The 18,665-nt window shown below is 37.5% G+C and overlaps 1 protein-coding gene across 1 annotated transcript in view; it reads left to right on the top strand.

Annotated features, from left to right (window-relative positions):
- The first annotated feature begins 238 nt into the window (after positions 1 to 238).
- Positions 239 to 18,665, top strand: part of RRAS2 (RAS related 2) — a 71,210-nt gene continuing 52,783 nt past the window's right edge. The window contains exon 1 of the mRNA XM_029208779.1: positions 239 to 651. Coding sequence (XP_029064612.1) covers positions 544 to 651 — 108 coding nt within the window. The 5' untranslated portion in view covers positions 239 to 543. The remainder of the gene's footprint in view (positions 652 to 18,665) is intronic.

Here is an 18,665-nt window from a genome sequence, read left to right as displayed (position 1 = left end):
AATTATGGTCACACACTGTCTACCATCTTCTTCCCACTCCCACACTCTTTGTCACACACACTCACTCACACACGCACACGCGTGCACACACCCACTCACAGTCAAGGGATTGCAGGGGCACATCTGAGGGGGTCTGAGCCCTCCGTCAGCGCCCGAATCTCAGCCCATGCCAGCGCGGCCCCGCCCCTCCCCGCCCCCTCATGCATATGCAGCACCTCAGCCTGGCGGCCCGGCCCCCAGACGGCCATTTGTAGCTGCGCTGGAGGCTGCGTTCGGTAGGCGCTGCGAAGACGTGTGCAGGAGTGCGCCCCCCGGACGCTGCAGCCCCTCGCCGTTGCGGTCACTTCGCTTCTCCGCGCCTCGGTTGGGACCCGGCCAGCCCGGGCGCCGCGCTGCCGCCCGGACCGGCCCTCCAGCAGCTCCCGGCGCCCGGGACCCCCGCCCGGCCGCTCGCCCGCAGCCCGCCGGCCGCACAAGTCCCCGGAGCCGGGCCTAGGGCGGGCGGCGGCTCGGCGTGGCCGGGCTGGGCTCGGCGGCGTCCCCATGGCCGCGGCCGGCTGGCGGGACGGCTCCGGCCAAGAGAAGTACCGGCTCGTGGTGGTCGGCGGGGGCGGCGTGGGCAAGTCGGCGCTCACCATCCAGTTCATCCAGGTGCCTGGAGCGGGCCTTCCCCGGGGCGCCGGGGCGGCGGCGGGCGGGGGCTCGCGCTACCTGTGGCGGGGCGGCCGCGGGGACCCCGCCCCGGAGGTGCCGCGCGGGCCGGGGGTGGGCGGGAGGCGGGCGGGGGGCTCCGGCCGGCTCTGCCCTACTGCCCTGCGGTCGGGGCGCCCCGCTCCTGCTTGCTGGGCGCCCAGCTCGGCGTCCCGGGAGTCGGGCTTCTCAGGAATGTGTCCGGGAGGGCGGAGCTGGCGGGGTGGGAAGCGCAGATCCACCTTCTCGCTGCGGCCGCGGCCCGAGCCCTTCGGGAGAGGCAGCGCTGCCGCGCCGGGCTTCCTGCCCCGAGGCTGGGGCGCCGGGCGTGGGGCTGGAGCCCCGCGCGCTGGGTTTCCAACCGCCCCGGCCGCCTCCTGCACCGTGGGTGCAATCCCGGTGGCAACTTGGCCGCGGCTGCGCGTGATCTCCGGGCTTCTTCGCGCACGCCGAGCCGGAGCTGCCCGCTTCAAGCAGTGTTTCTCTTTGTGTGTGTTTGTGCTTTTCTTTTAAGTAATCTCTTAGGTAATACGTCCGGGTGGGAGTGTGTGATAATGCCCCAGGGAAATGGTGGCCTCGAGGAAGTTAAGAATGTTTTCCGATAGGGGTGAGACCATTTCCTAGGTATTCCTGGTGCCTTCCTGCCTCTCGCTGTGCCAAGGTGAAGTTTGGGGTGGGCCAGGCTGGGAGATGACCGACCGAGTCGTGCGTTCTGTGTCCGTTCCAACCTCTCTCTCCCCCACCCCCAATCCTCTCTGGTAGCTGGAGGCGGAAAGTCGGGTTGTAAAGGAAAGGGCGGTGGAATTCTTGATTCTTAGGATTTGCTCTTGGTAGGAGGTTTGAGTGATCTTTTTTGGGACTATTAAAAGAGAGAAACCCAGCTATCTCTCTGCTTTTGTCAACCTGCAAGGTGTGGCATATGCTGGGAGAGAATGAAGGTATCGCGTTATAACAGGTAACAAAGATACTCTCAGTATATCAAGAGTATTGTTTAAGATGCTTTGGTGAAATATTTTTGTTTGACCCATTTGTTATCAGTTGGCATACTTGAATAGCGTATTTCGTTTCACTTAATGTTTATAGTGACATTAAAATACCGAGTACTGTAACATAAATGTGATTGTTACCTTTCACATTGACTAAATGAGCAATAATTGCTGTTATACTATTTCAAAGTATTAAAAACTGCTGCTGAAACCTTTGTATCCAGGAAGAGATGTTTATGTAGTGAGCATTTACAGTATGCTCATTAGTGGGTTAAAAAAAAAAATCACACTAAGAGGTGAGATGGGCAACTTGTCCTTTCAGTTTAGCTGCAGAATCAGAGATGCCCGTCATGTTGCTATTTCTCATAGGGCCAAGAGATACTTTAAGTAACTGATGGCAAAGCAAAACAATTTATAGCCAAGTCTTTCTTTGGAAACTGTAGTTAGGGGGAGGTGGGAGGTTGGTGAGGAGTGAGAGAATAATCCTGGGTTCCAGTATTAATAAATAGTGTTCAAAAAAAACATAGTGTTACCTAAAAGATTTAAACCACAAATATTTCTTTAGTGTTTTGGGGGGAGGGACCATCGAAATGTATTTGAATCTGTAAGTTAATTATTTAGTTAAGGTATTGGAACCTTTTGTTTTTGGAAATAGTATTAGAAACCATTAAGATAACCGTAATTTCTGTCTGCTTAATGATTTTCTAGAATTCATTTGTTAAAGAAACACCTTTATGAATAGTGTTGTATCTAGGTGCTCTAGATTTAAAAGAAGTAAAAGAGGCGTGTGTGCATGAGAGACGTGTATTTATACATAGAGAAAGTGTGAGCTTTGAGTCATACGGACTTGAGTGTTATATCTTGCTGTGTTATTTATTTACTGGGAGAACATTGCGAAAATATTATTTAGCTTCTCTGAACCTCAATTTTCTTTTCAGTAAAATGGGTCTGATCGCAGTCTTCATAATCCTTTAAATTATGGGAACATCCTTAGCATGCGTCTAGTATGTAGTATGTGCTCCATTAATGATGGCTATTATAAGCTTATGTGTACACTTCTGTTAACACGTTTAAATGCAAAGGGAATTCAGAATCGAGGAAAAGTCAGTTTGGGAAGGATTGATGAGAGTACTGTGTAGACGTGATGGCAGGAAGAGAGGACATGTCTTACCTGAGTATGGGGAGTGGGGGAGTCATATGCTAGCTTGGAGAGAGGAAGCAGGCAAGGAGGGGAGTGGGATAGGCCCGTGACCTGGGGCCAGTGAAAGGGAGGAACATGGCCTCTGACTTTGAGGAGGCTTTCTGGAGAGGTAGGAACCAGACTTGGATCAAGTCTCATCTCTACCACTTGCTGCCTGTGTAATCTTAGGTAAATTACTTAACTTCTCGGTACCTTAGTTTTTCCCATCTGTGAACTGGGGACATACAAAGTACCACATACAGTTGTGAGAATTAAATGAGTTAACATATGTTCAGGGCCTAGAACAGTGTCTGGTACATAGTAAGGCTACAAACATTATTATTATTGTTGTTACTATATTAATCTTAGCTTATGGAGCTAAGGTGACTATCATCTACACTTAATAGAGCTGCTGTTTATTGCCTGACTCCTGGGAAATTAAAATTCATTCTGTTATGATTGTCTCGCAGTAGTAATTGGAAGGAGAGGAGACTGCAGAAGGATAGTAACCTTAATGAGCGGAAGCTACTTCTCTCTGTAGGAGATCAGGATGGTACAGATTGGTTTTATTTATTTTGTAAGACTCCTGAGATATGACACTTTTTTACAGTGTTCAGTATGTATTTTTCTATTATGTAATCTTGAGTAGAAAAAATATAATGAACACATTTGGGAGTGGAGAACTTGAAAAACAACTTTGCCTTTAACCCTGACTTTCCTTCACCTTAAATTTACTTGTTGCCTTTTATGCATATGAAGAGCTACAAAATTAGGAAATTAAGGCTATAATTACTTAATTGAGATGGCTTTTTCTCTTTAAAAATGAATGTAACACATCATAAAACATCCATGATTAAAAATGTAAAATATTATTAAGAGTATATGTGTGTGCATGACCTCCTTGTTTCTGTTCATAGTTTTTTGAAAGACGTCTTAAGTTTTATTGGTGAATACAGCCCCTAAACGATGAGTGGATTCTGTCATTAGGAAATGATCTTAACATTGTACAAAGTGAAATGGAAAGAGCCTTGACTATCTGGGTTCTAGGTCCCCCTACTCAGGTGATGCTGGGGAATCTTTTAATTGTCTGTAATCTCTTAAGGGCTTAATTTCCTCCATAAAATGTTGGGTTTGGGTGAACAAATCTCTGCACCTTTGAAATTCTAGGTTCTTTCTTACTCAGTTAACAAACTAGGTATGTGTCTTAGGTCAAGTTTCTTAAGTCCTCAGAGCCTCAGTTTCCTGTATGAAAAGGGAGACTAATATTAGTACCTTTAGGGTTTCTGGAGTAAATAAAATAATTTATCCAAATCATTCAGCACAGTGCCATCTAAGAATAAGTAAAATAATAAATTTGCTGCTTTTACTTCTGTATCTTGTTCCTCTAAAACTAAATTTGTAATTTATTCATTTTTTCTTGACATGTAATCTGATCTGTTTTAAGTCTTCAGCCCCTTTTCCCCTCAGCCTCATACTCCTCTCTCACTTTTGTATGATATTTAGGTAATGAATGTTGATCCCATTTTGAGTTGGGGAAATTTTATCAGTTGAGCGTTGATTTTTGGAAATAATGGAGTAACCATTGGGGTTTCTGGCAACTCTGAGAAAAGACCATACGTGTTTTACAGAATTAAGGAGAGGAATTTCCCAGCCTCTGTTCTTCATTTATTTAGCGTCCTGACTTATTATTCAGCAGTTTGTCAGATTTTGAGCTATGTAGGGGGTAGCTGATTTCTCAATTATTGAGTTTTAGTCAATCTTACAACCTGTTAGCCTGGAGCTGACTCAGACATTGCTTTTTACCTAATTTGCGTTTTGGTGAATGTTTTCCATTGCCTTTTCCTGGGGCAGAGATCCTAGAAGAGATTTCAAGGCACATGCATTTGTGTTAAAGTTAGTTGATCTTTGTGTGAAGTTTGTGAGTTTAGATTCCTGAATTTCTCTTCTGTGGCTACATCTTGAACATGTGCCCTGCATTAGAAATCACTTAAAATAAATTTTATCTGTGAATTTGAAACTATACTGTAGACTTATTTTTAGTGTGCAAATTACTGTTTTATATTTTCGGAGTAATTTACAAATGAAGTCTTAGCATTGAAAAATAAGGTACCCCTCCTAGTGGTGGTACATACTAGAGATTTCCTCATTTTGGTAGGAGTTGAAATGGTTCTTGTAATGATTTTTTTTTTTTTTCCTAGTCTTTTGGGCACACTGTGTGTCATATGGGATCTTAGTTCCCTGACCAGGGATTGAACCCACGCCCCCTGCATTGGCAGGGCGGAGTCTTAACCACTGGACCACCAGGGAAGTCCCAAGGAGCTGAAGTGTTTCTGATGACTCAGACATTGTAATTCCTAGATACAAATGTTAGGCACTCAAGGAAGAACACTTTCTTTTAGAGGATGACTGCTTTTGTCAGAGGAGAAATTCTAACCTAGGGTTTCTTAAAACTCATTCGTTTTTAACCTGTGTGTGTGTGTGTGTGTGTGTGTGTCTGTCTGTCTTGGGATGCGGAAGTTGCAGGAGTTTGGTGGGGATACTTCTATTGAGTAGATTAAGAATTCTGCTTTCCCTTGGTACAATACCATTTGAAGGCAAAGTGGTGACAGGCAGCTACCTACTGGGATGGGATTTTTAATTCATCTGTATTGCTGAAATGTCAAGGGTCATTCCTAAGCTTTGAAATGAAACTAGTCTGTTTAATTCAGTGAGGAAAGTAAATTGCTAACTTTAAAGTGGGGGAGGAGTGCAGAAAGAGACTTTCTTAAAGCTGTATTATTTTAAAAATTTTAAAAAGTTCCTTTTTCAAATTAAAATTGATCTCATAAAATAGAAACAGATTTTGTAATGCTGCATGAACGTTTATTTATTTATTTTTTTGCCCCTTTTGGTGAGGAGAAATAGAAGTGTCTTTAGGGTATTAGTTCCTTGCTGAAAAGTGATAATGAGTAAAAGACTCTGCTTGTAAACAATGCAGAGTTAATTGTCATTGAATCTTCTTGAAAGGCCTTGATCTTGAATTACTTTGGGTAGAGCCATGAAGTCTGAGTTTGGGATTGAAACTTAGTGTAAAGTGATGTCCTTGGTAGCCATTTGATTTATTTCTATTTCGCAAAGAAAAATGTCTCTCAGGCCTTTATGAAATAGACAAAGATTATATATATATATATATATATATGTTTTTCTTTTATTTACTGTGTGGTTCTGAAAGAGGCAAAGAAATAGAAGTTGACTAAAATTGTGCTACTGGAGCTATATTGGGCTTGAGTTCCTTCTAAATTATATTTTAGATTTAGTATTTTATAAGATCAATGTGATAAACCAGTTGTTTATTGGTTACATAACATTAAATCATAGTTTAATTAAAAATATTATAGTTACAGAATTGGTTGTTTGTATATATTAGTAGTTTAATATTGCCAGCCAATTTATCTTGTCACCTCATATGATGGTGTTTTTTCCTAGGAGAAAGAATTTATATACAAGTTAGTAAATGTTCAGTACTGAAAGTACGGATATACATGCCAACATGATATCTGATGTTGCTCTTTAAAAAAACTTTACCCAGATTTCCCACATGCTACCATTTTACTGTATTTGTTTTATTCCTCCCCCCCATGTATATGCACTGTTTTTTTCTCAATCATCTGAGTGTAAGTTGAAGACAATGCTGCCTTATTTTTAAATACTTCCATGTATATTTCCTAAACACAGGGTACTTGCTTACATAAACATAGTGTATAACCAAAATCAGAAATTAATATATTACTAATGTAATACGCAGAACTTTTTCAGATTTTGCCAATTGTCCCAATAATGCCCTGTATAGCAAAAGAAAATCTCAGATTATGCAGTGCACTTTGTTTCCATGTCTTCTTTAATTTGGAGCAATTCTTTAGTCTTCGTGTTTTATGACATTGACATCTTTGAGTACAAGTTAGTTATTTGTAGAGTTCCCTCAATTTGAGTTTGTTTCTTCATGGTTAGATTCATTTTGGAGGCAGGAATAGCACAGAAATGATGTGTTCTTCTCAGTGCATTATATCAGGAGACATAAAATGGATGTTGATTTGACTACATAGGTGCTTACCTTTTGACTCGGTAATCCCAGATCTAGGAATTTACCCTGAAAATGTACTTCCAACAGTATGAAAATACATGTGCATGAGGTCACAGCATTAGAAACAACCTACAGGATAGAGAGAAGTTGAATAGAATATGGTACATTCACCCAGTGGTGCAGCTATAAAAAGAATAAGAACCATCTCTATGAACTGATGGGAAATGCATTCCAGGATAAATTGTTCAGTGAAGAATACAAAGTGCAAAAGTATCTACTGTATTATTGATATACTACTTTTAGTGTAAGAAAGAAGAGGAAATGAGAAAATAGGACTGTACCCATTGGGGCAAAAACAGCACAGAATGGATGAATTTGAGATTAAAGAGATTATTGGTTAGCTATGGGGGTAGGTAGGGGTAAGGAGAAAGCGATAGAGGGAATAGGGATAGTGACTCTTCTGAGGATACTTTTCTGACTTGTGGAACCATGTTTAATGTTTCACATACTCAGTATATAAACAGCAAGCACCAATAAAATCAAAAGGTGGAATACAAACAAAACAAATGAACTGAACTTTATATCGGATGACTAACATAACCACACTGAAGGAGGGAGAGAAAAAAAACTAATGTAAGTAACTTTTGAACCTGGTATTTGGACTATGTCCTCAGGATAAAGACAAAAAGAATTCGAAATGAACTCTGGTTAATAGGCTTTTTTTTCCCCCCTCCTTCATCACAGAGGCATGGGTTTGTAATTCTGAAACAATTTTCTATACTAGGATTAAGTAAATTAGTAAATGTATTGTGGAAAATGGGAGCCAAGTTCCTCACTATTGGAGAAGGGAGTTATAATTGTGGAAAGGGTGAAGGCTAGGAAGAACTCTTGATGGTTGATTGGAATTGAGCATACTGGCATGAACTCATGGTTTAAAAAGTATAAAGATAGATATAGAAATAGGTGTATGTGGATACTCATAAACACATCTATCTATACATCTTTTTTCCAGCTCTGTTGAGAGTGCATAGAAACAGTGACACCCTATTAACAGTGAGAACGCCCAGTGCTGGATCTTGGTTTCTAAATATCATTCTTTACTAAAAGGAACCTTGGAGAAATGACTGATCCCCGGGCTGGGGCAAGGAAAAAATAGAAGATGAGCTTGGAGCATCTTATAGTGCCAGAAAGTAAAGAACTGCTCAGAAAACAAAATGATGGTGACATGTCAAAGAGACACAGCCAGCCTGGAAGAACTCCCATTGGCTAACTCTGGGACAGTATCATCATCAAAATAAATAATGACAGTAATTGATTATTGCCCATAAATAATGTAAGAATCTAAGAATCCATAAGGATAAATAAATGAAGGAGGAAGGGAAGTTCTTCCTTAATGTAGAATTCTGACTAATAAACATAGAGGAAATGGTAGAATTAGAAAATCACCATTTGGCAGTCAAGCAACTGATTTAAGTAACAATCATAAATGGATGTTAAAAGTAGTATGTAAAAGTTTGAGAGTAGCTGGATATTAACATAGTCTCAAAGTATCTGCCCATAACGTATTGTTATCGAATTGGGAGTGCATAATCTTAACCACTGGACCACCAGGGAAGTCCCAAATATCCTTATTTAAAGCAACCAAAAGTGTGTGTGACTGCAGTGTTTTTAAGAGATTGTTTTTTGTCTTTTGCGTTTGATTTTGCTATTATAATTGTAAATACACTCAGTGGTATTAACCCCTTTCTCATTAGGAGCTGTTGCTTTTATTTGCCATTTCTTTCATTCTAACTGGTTTCAGTGCTTACAAGCAGTCCTCATGAGCAGCTAGTTTTTACTTTGAATTGTTATTTAGAGAACACTTTCGAGTACTTTTTTAGTCTAAGATTAAAATTTTACTTTTGCATGATACATGATGACTTGGCTGAGTATAAAATTATTGGATCCCAAGACTTGTATTACAGCAGTTGGAGGTACTGCTTTATTTATCTTCCGTGTCTTTGCCTTTATCTAACTGGCCTCAAGTTTCTATTCTGCAGGAGTAACTAGTTTTCTATTTGTATGCTTGTAGCCTTCTCTTATCACTGGAAATGGAAACATTTATCAGGATATGACTAGAAGTTTTTCTCTGATCACCAGTTTTCTCTGAGAAATGATGAAACACTCTCAGGTCTAGGAAGGTTTTCTTCTTCATTTTTGAAGTCATTTTCCCAATTATCTTCTGAAATACCTACTTGTTCATTGATTCTTTGAAATCATTGTTCCATATTTTCTTAAGTTAATCAGTGAGAAGGCTAAGATAGACTCCATTCAAGAATTTGTCAAATTTGCCTTCTGTATCACTGATGAAATTTTCTGGATGTCAAATCAAATTACTCTCTTAAACAGATTTAATGCCCTTGATATCTCAGTCTAATATTAATCAGTGGTGATGTTATGTTCTCTTGTCTTTTCTTAAGGCCACAAAACTGGTATTTTCTAAAGCTTGGTACTGCTTAAGGAAACAACTCCAGCCAGGGAAGGGTTTTTTCTTGAGTGGCAGAATGTAGTTTTTAAATTTATCCTCTTATGATGAGTTGATCTTAGCCATTCTTGGTGCTGGAAGTAAAGAACTGGCTGTCCCTCAGAATTACTGCAGACACTGAGATTCCAGTTGATCTTAGCCATTCTTGGTGTTGGAAATAAAGAACTGGCCGTCCCTCAGAATTCCTGCAGGACACTGAGATTCCCATTTTTTTTTTTTTTGATGCTGATGGACAAGTTGATACTAGGGAGCTTTGATATTTGGAGTATCAACAAATATGAAATTCTGTGAAATCTGCTAAGCCATTCAGCCAAATTTATGTTTTGGTTTTTTTTTTGGCTGAGAGGTATAATTTTGGAGAATTAGAGGTGGTTAAAAGGGATAGTTTTCAAGTTTATTAATACTTCAAATCTAAGCTTTCTGAATTGAGGCAAGTAGAAGAGGCTAGGGAAGATAGTGGAGGGAAAGTGTGTGTGTGAAGCTGTAAAATGAAGATCAATGCAAAGATTTTTCTTGTAGGTATAGAAATTAGAAGGGCCTAGAATCAAAACTTGGAGTCCTTTCTTTAGCGTGTGTGTGTGTGTGTGTGTGTGTGTGTAATCTGAAGTATGCTTATTTTATGCTGTATTTTACAATTTCAAATATAAAATTTGTTGTGCTTTCTCCTTTCTTTAAAAAATGGGATTGATCGCCATTTATTTCTCACAGTAGTGCTTTAAGTAACTTATCTGCTATAATTTATATTTGAAAGGTATTTGAAAGGATTTCTAGTAAGAGGTTTTCTAGAATGTTTCTTACATTACCATCATCACAAAGTCTGTAGTATCCTTAATGACTTTTGTAAAAGCATTGTAAAACTGATTTTGCATTATTTCTTTTGTTATGAAATCTTGTACTTTTTATTAATTCTTAGATAATTTTAATTTCAGTTTGGATATTCCCTTAATTTTTTTTTTTTTTTTGCGGTACATGGGCCTCTCACTGTTGTGGCCTCTCCTGTTGCGGAGCACAGGCTCCAGACGCACAGGCTCAGCAGCCATGGCCCACGGGCCCAGCAGCCCCGCGGCATGTGGGATCCTCCCGGACCGGGCCACGAACCCGCATCCCCTGCATTGGCAGGCAGACTCTCAACCACTGCGCCACCAGGGAAGCCCTATTCCCTTAATTTTTACATGATTTAAATTTGAGGAAGGATTGAGTGGCAGTCTTTGTAGATTTCTAGCTTTGTTGGGCTATGGTCAAAGAATGTGACCTGTAAATTCCCTGTTTTGGAACATTAAGAATTTTTAATGGCTAAACATACCATTGATTTTTGTAAATACTCCAAGAACATGAGAAAAGAATGAGTATTTATTTGTAGCTTATAAGGTGCAAAGTTTTACATAAATCTGTTAAAATGGAATTTGTTGATTGTATTGTTCAAATCTTCTGTATCCTTTTTTCTAGTGTATTTTTAATCTGTGAAGCTCTGAAATTTTTATTAAATTTGTTTTAATTTTTTCCTTGCATTTCTAATTTTGCTTTGTTTTGATGTTGTATAATTTGGTGTATAAAATGTTATGATGATTACATCTTTCTTATGATTAAATAGTACCAGTCTTGTGCAGAATTTTACTTTGAATTTCAACCTGTGATATTAATGTTACCTTTTCTATTTTTTGTTTGTATGCATTTATTTCATTTATGTTTTACTTTTTTTTTTTTTTGGTCATTTTATGGTAAGCTTTTGTAAATAATATGTAATGTGATCTTTAAAAGTCAAACCTGAGAGTCTTTGTCTTTTAGCAGTGGAATTCACCCCATTCACATTTATTGTATAATATGATTATGTATTTATGAAATACTCTAGATAAATTTGCTTTGATCCTTTTTACTCTTTTTATATTTTATATTCTTTGTTTTTAACCTTTGTTTTTGCAGACTTAATTTTGTTTTTGTTGCTTTATTTCCCCTGCATTGAGAGTAAAAAAATAAGAGATTATTTTAAAAGTAGAGGTTGTGTCTGAGAAACTTATTCCTTGTGGTTGCCTTTGTCATAGTCATAAGTAGTCTGTGAAATTAAACTCCACAGCTGCCATGTTTTTGTTTTTTAAAAAGATGTCCTAGACCTGGAAAAACTCACACTGCTTATCTGAGAACAGGCAGTTTGATGTAGTATAAAGAATCCTTCTTGCGAGTTAAGATATTTCTCTAGATCTTGATTTAGCCACTATATGACTGTGGCTTTGGATAAGATAACCATTCTGTGTTTGATTCACTTTGGCACTATTTTAAACTCTAAACAGTAGACTGTTTACAAGTAAAACGAGTATTTTAATAGAGAATTTTTATAGGCTTGGAATTTTTGCCTGAATGTCTGCTCCTTGGTTATACTTGTTTGTACATTTTATTCTTCATATTTAGATTTTGAGTGTCATAGACCAGGAATACTTTTGTTACATAGAATTAAGCATATAGCAAAAATATTTATTAGTATTTATTAATTGCTAGTATTGGGTCTTGAGCAGGGCATAATAAATAATTGGAAAAAAGAGGTCTTAGGAAACATGAGTTGTATCTATTATGGTTCCATAGCTGCTGGTCACTGAAGAGGATGTAGAACTAAACTGTTTTTGATTTTGGATTTCAGAGTTTCTCTGTAATTAAAAGATTGTTTATATGTGACATATGCACATTTGAATCTTGAGTTTTAGAAGTTTTAGCAGTTGATCCCACAGCGTTCAGTTTTATTCAAAATAATCTTTGGAGGAGATTGTCCTATTTTAATTTCTCTCTGGAAATTCTGACTCAGGAAATGTAAAACAGCTTGAGAGTAAGGTCTTAAAGATTTATTACTTTTGTCTTGTTTCCTGGTGGGTTTTCTCTTAATGCCTTGGTTAAATGATGACATGTGGTTGAGATTACAACAGTCAGCAATTTGTTAGCTGAAAGGAAAAGAACAGTAAGCAAGTAGTTGAGTCAAACTGCAAAGGAAGATTTGTGATAGATATAGCATTTAAGTTTCAAAAATCTTGTGGAAAAGATATGTAACTGTTAAATTTATAATTTTGTCTCTTTTGCCTCTGAAATTAAGATATATCAATTAAATAAGGTAGGGAAATTTGCCTTATGTATGTATATGCATGTGCGCAAGTGCACACAGGTGTGTATCTTACTTAAAATGAGAAAGGAGTGAATTTAGGTGAGAGAAATGTTCATTGTTTTTGGAATCAGAAAATGGAGATAAAATATAAAACAAAGGTGTAGGTCTGTGATAATTTAATGACTTGCAGACGTTTAAATGAATAATAATAGTAGCTTAATTGAGTACTACATGAATTTATTATTTTCAGATATTGCCATGGTCCATGCTAACAAGTTGGTTTGAATTAGCTTCTTTTTAATTAAGTTACTTAATGTTAAAAATTTCTTATAACCATTGCAGTGTTTTATGGTAAACATAAATCAAAAGTGCAAAGTTGAAAGTTAAGAATGGAGTAGAAATTGGTGAGCTTGCACGTTAGTTATTCATACTTCATCAAATGTTGGGTTTTGGGCTTATTTCCTTGCCATCATGAAGTCTGATAGGTTCTATGGTCATAATTTTAGCAGGTGGTAAAATAGTATGGAAAACGTTGTCTTCTGTTACAGTGTTACAGTGTGATTCTCAATTTTTAATTTTACATTTTAAAGACAGACTGATGTTTTGTTTATTTTTTTTCCTTCCTCAAATTGCAAATTATGTATTTCGATTTCTTTATAGCAGATAGTTTCAGGAAGGAGCCATTGGCTGAGCTGATTAGTCAAATGAAGTTGTCTGACATGGGTTACTTTAGTTTGTGGTTTTAGATGAGAACAGTACATGGTGCACAGCTGTTGCTCCAACAGCTTTGTTCCAGCTGTCTTACTGGCCTGTCACAAAATACCCCACATTCCTTTTTTTTTTTTTAATGGAACCCCTTGTAATATTCTATACTTTATTACTTAAAATGGATCCTGCCAATTGCTTTAATGACTTTTCTTCACTTTTATGCCTATCAATAGCTATTAATTTAGAATGATGCTAAAATGGATTATGAGTAACAGATTTAAACTTTGTCACCTTTGTAATTTTTTGTTGTGAATTAAAGTTGGAGATGTAAAATACTTATACAAGTTGTGTTAAACATTGAAAAAGGCACCAAACTTAAATAATGTCCCCAAATAAGTAGTTGCATCTGGATGATGAGACTGGCATCTTCTAATTTTTTTAACCTTGTGTTTGTATTAATAAGCTTCAATAGAATTATAAGATGAAAAGCCGTGATTTTGTGTTTTATAAAGTTTGTACAGAACCTATATAGGTAGACTTCAGTTTATTTTTTTTGAGCAGGTGGTTGTACTTCAATTCATTTTACTATCTTACACAGTAACTGAATTATAATACTAAGGGCTTCAAGATTTGTTTTGTTTTTTAATAAGGAACAAGGACCTATGAAGAGTAGTTTGAATCAGTAATGACTAATATATATTGAACATTTTCTCTGTTAGATACCATGCTAAAAGCTTTACACACATTGCCTTAATCTTTACAATTTATTGTTTCTTTTTTGCAGACATGGAAACTGAGGCTCAGAAGTTAAATAAATTGCTCAAGATCCCACAATAATGACTGAGATGGGACTTGAAGCCATATTTTCTTGATTACATAGCACCTAAGGGGACTATGCTCTATTACATTGCCCAAATAAAACATGTTTTATTAAGTGAGTTACCTTAACAATGAAGTCTTTGCTGAAGTTTTTCTTTGATTAGGTTCATGAAGCACTTTCCATTTAGTTGAAATTAGGAAACCTGGGATTGAATAGGCAGTGAAGGGTTGTTAATAGTATCTATTGGCCTCCCTCTCGGCTCCCTCCTGCCTGTCTGTGATCAGTCTCCTGTTACTCCTGGGCTTGCTGTTTTGGCTACCGCTCTGCCCTGACCTGGCAACCCCCAGATACCTGCTCCACACCTATTTGAAATTCCTGCTCTCACATAGTGCATTATGACTGGAGAAACACAGTCTGATCACACTTAGTCACGATCTGTGTGAAGTGTACATCCATGACTCTAGCTGTATCCTTTACCAAGTAGGCCCTTTTAATCTAATTGTTAGTCATCTTTCTAGATGTGACTCAGGGTTCATCTGAGCCTTTCCTGAGGGAATATTCAGATTGGATGAGGTGTCCCTCCCGTGTGCTTCCATAGTATCCTGTGCATTTTTTTCCTGAACCTTTTCAGAGTAAGTTGTGGAAGTAATGCCCCGTTAGTGTTTGTTTCCTGAAGAACAAAAAAGAGAGTCTTTTATGTAACCTTTGTACAGTTATCAAAATCAGGATATTATCTAACTTACATTATTCAAACTTCACCAACTGTTCCAATAATGTCCTTTATAACGAAAGAAAAACAATGTTTTTTGCCCAGGATCCAATCCAGGATTGCATGTTGCGCTTATTTTTCATGTCTTTTAGTCTTAAAAGTTATCTGTAAAATATCCCACAATTTGGGTTGTCTTGTGTTTTCTTATCATTAGAATCAAATTGTGTAGCTTTGGCATAAATATCACAAAAGAAAAGTCTTTCTCCAGTACATCATATTTAGGAGGCAACATTTCTCCATAACCTTTGATGTGAAATCTGATGCCTTAGTTAATTGCTGAAAAATTGCTACTGTTCCCTTTGTAATTAACATCTTATGGGTAGAGATCCTGAGGCCAGGTTAATAACTAGTTATTTTTGAGCTTTTGGGGTTGTGTCTCTTACTCTTTATTGGATGCCCCTCCTTTCTCCCTTCCTCGTTTCCTTCTTCATTTCTTATTTAAACTTGCCATCTCTAATTTGTGTTTTGAGACAAGAGTTTTTTTTTTAATGCTCTCAAAGAATGCTTGTGTCATACTCATATTTTCTTAAGGGGCAAAAGCCCCCAGTTACTACATTTTCGTTATTCTTTAGAAAGATCTACACTTTCTTGGCCTTGATTTTTTTTCATCTATAAAATGAAGTGGCTGAGACAGATTATATCTAAGATCCTTTCAGATTCTAAAGCACATGGGTTTTAAAAAATTAGATTGTTACATCCTGTTTGACCTTTTCCACCCTAAGTTTTCTAAAAAATTGTTTTCCTACTTCTTTCTGTATAAAATATAAATGTCTCATTGCTTTGGATTGTAATCGACCTGTTCCTACTTTGGGGCCATGATGTTCTTCACACCTAGATAATGTCTCTTGCCAGACTGAAAGACAAAGTGGTATTCTTCTTTTTTTGATGGGGTGAGGGTGGGAGTGGCGGACTCATTCCCAGAACAGTCAATAAATAAATCTGTCATTCCTTGGAGTTTTCTAAATTACTTAAAAGAGAAGAGAAGAAAAAACCAATTCGGTACAATAATGTTTATTACCTTTAAAAACATGATTTATGTATACTTCCTTTTAGAGGGTTTTACAGAGTTTCTAATCATTATATCATGATTTCTAAAGAAGTGAGAATCTTGATTCATTGTGGAATTTAGAACAAATTATTTAGTTGTAGAAGTTACTGTGCTATAAACAGACTGAAAGAATCGAGCCTTATTTCAACATTGTTAGTAATTTTACGTTCTGTAGTAAAAGTATTAGGTTATTTAGTGAATTATTAAAAATTAATTGGCCACATTTTAACTTTTAAAAATAATTCTTCCTTAAGAATTTTGTCATAACTAGCATTTACCTTTTGTGATGTTTTACATTTATGTAATATTTGTTTTCAGAGGACTTTTACGTACATGATTTCCTTTATACCAGCACCAACCCTTTATGATTGGAAGGTGGCATGACATTGTCATGGGCATCATTATTTCCATTCTGTAGTTGAGGAAATGGAGGCTTGGGAAGAAGTGATTTGCTCAAGGTCCTATAGCAGGTAAACAGTGAAGTTGGGATTTAAGTTGGTTTTCCTGATTCCTAAAATACAGTGGTCTTTCTACAGAACTAGGAATGTTAAGTTGGAACAAAAATGCCAACACTTTCTAGAGGGGAACTGAATAGAGTGATACATACTCACTTAATGAATGGAATTCTGTTACGTGACTGTTACCAGTATGAATCTGGGAGGAGCACTGAATAGCGGAGGGGTGGAGAAAGGGAAGAGTAAGTGAGGTTTCAACCAGAAGCACACGTGATGACTTGATATTTCTGCTAAAACTGCTGATGATGGCACCGATGAAAGCTAGTGTGGGGCCCAAGCTGTGTAATGGCATCCTCTCTCTAATGTGTAGCTTCACAAGACTGAGGTATCTGTTTTACGAGTATCACTGTGGTATAAATGCGTGAAAATGGCAAACACCAAATTTAGGTATTTATTACCTTTTGGGGTGAGGAAGGAGAGGAGAGGGGAGTATGATTGTGGAGGGACATATAAGGGTCTACAGTCATATTGCTAATGTTTTATTACCTAAGTTGGGAGGTAGGTATAAATAGTCTTAATATTTTTTCTTCATAACATTTTCTGAGATATTTTATAGTTAATTAAGAACAAGAATTTGCTCTAAATTGACTTAACTATGTAGTCAAATGGAAACTTTGAGCCTTTCATTTGGTGTTCAAGGTATCATGACTTGGTTGACAAGACACAAGTGTGTTCTTTAGGGGTTTCCCTTCAGGGTGGGAAACTGTTTTCTTCCCTGTCTATTCAAACAACAAATAAGACTTTAAGTGCGATTCTAATTACGTTAAAAAGTTGATAATTGAGTTTGTGAGTAAAACTTTTGTATGAATGTGTGTGTATAAGAGTATTTGTTGTGATTTGCTTTTAAAACTACTATACCCAGTTTCTGAAGATTTCTCCAAAGCACAGTATCTGATTTCATCATGGTGGTTACAGGAACTGATGATTCATTTTGCCTTAAATTTCCTGTATGAAGAACTGATACCTTTACCTTTTCCCAGAATAAAATTCTTAGACTATTAGTAGATATAAAAAATGAATGCTCACATAATGTGGTTTTTGATAGGTGTGAGTAAGGATTAAAAGAAAATCTAGAGTATTATATACTAGACCTGTGCTGTGTGCTATACTGTTAAACATTTTTGCTTATGAAATTCACTCATTTATAAAATGGATAATTCCTGGACTATTATCATCAAAAATTGATAATTTTGGGGGGATAAGATTATTTATTTAAAAATATGCTACCCATTTGATGGCCTTGTGAATGAAAAGGAATCATATTTCCAAGTTTGGGTGATTATAGGATTAGAAAAAATGCTGTTGGTGGTTGTTCATATGAAAGCTTTTTATTTGCCTTTATTTGGGTACTTCTGCATTTTGGAGAGGTAAGATGGGAGAGAAAAGGAATTCTTTGTTCTTCAGTGTGAAAGTAAGTATGTACGGTTAGATGTTGCTAATTCCCACAATAAAGAAATGGATTGAAAACGTGATTAAAGGGCATCTTTAGATTTAAAGATTATAATGTGTGCTTAAGAGGAAGTGGGTGGGGTAGAGTGGGTAAGAGGTAGAAGGTTGGGGAAGGTGGAGTAAATGCTCTTGTTCTTGAGTTTAGAGGTTTGAATGATCTCTTTTGGGGGGGTGTGTTACCTACAAATTAACTCATGATGTAAGTTGCAGGGGTCTCTTGGTGATTTTGGATGGATTCTGAATGTCATGGAAGGACTGGACTCTTGTGGTATTGATTTTTGGAAACTTGAAAAAGTGTTTTGCTTCTAGCATGGTTTAATTTTATAGGTTTTCTTCTTCTGATGTCTTCTCATAAGGAGAGCCATTCTTCCCATTCCAGTGGCAAGTAGAAGCTGTGATCCATTAAGACTTTTGTAGTAGACAGAATTTGGAAAATGTTCTACATGCAGGGGTTCTTTGACCTTTTCTTTGGTACAGAGGACTCTTGGGATTCTGGTAAAGCCTCTGGACTCCTCAGAATACTGTTTTTTAAAATGTATACCACATAGGTTTATAAAAGAACCAATTACATTTAATACAGTTATCAAAATATTAAAAACAGAAGTCTTTTTTTAACACACGTTGAGTGTAAATGCTATTCTGATTTATCTGCAACAGCTGTTATATGAAATACCTGTGATTTCTATTGGTGACAGTCACAGGTACTGTTACAGTGGTTTATTGAAGGAAATGCTAAATTTCTGGTTAGAGGTTAGTGAAAAAAATTTTCCCCATCCACGTTTTTGAAGTTTTAATCCCAAGAAACTCTTTTTAATGCAGAATGAATGAATAAAT

This window comes from Monodon monoceros, unplaced genomic scaffold, assembly GCF_005190385.1.
Source record: "Monodon monoceros isolate NGI ecotype Baffin Bay Population unplaced genomic scaffold, NGI_Narwhal_1 Super_Scaffold_7, whole genome shotgun sequence".
In the NCBI taxonomy this organism is placed as follows: Eukaryota; Metazoa; Chordata; class Mammalia; order Artiodactyla; family Monodontidae; genus Monodon; species Monodon monoceros.
This window is presented reverse-complemented; position numbering and strand designations above follow the sequence as displayed.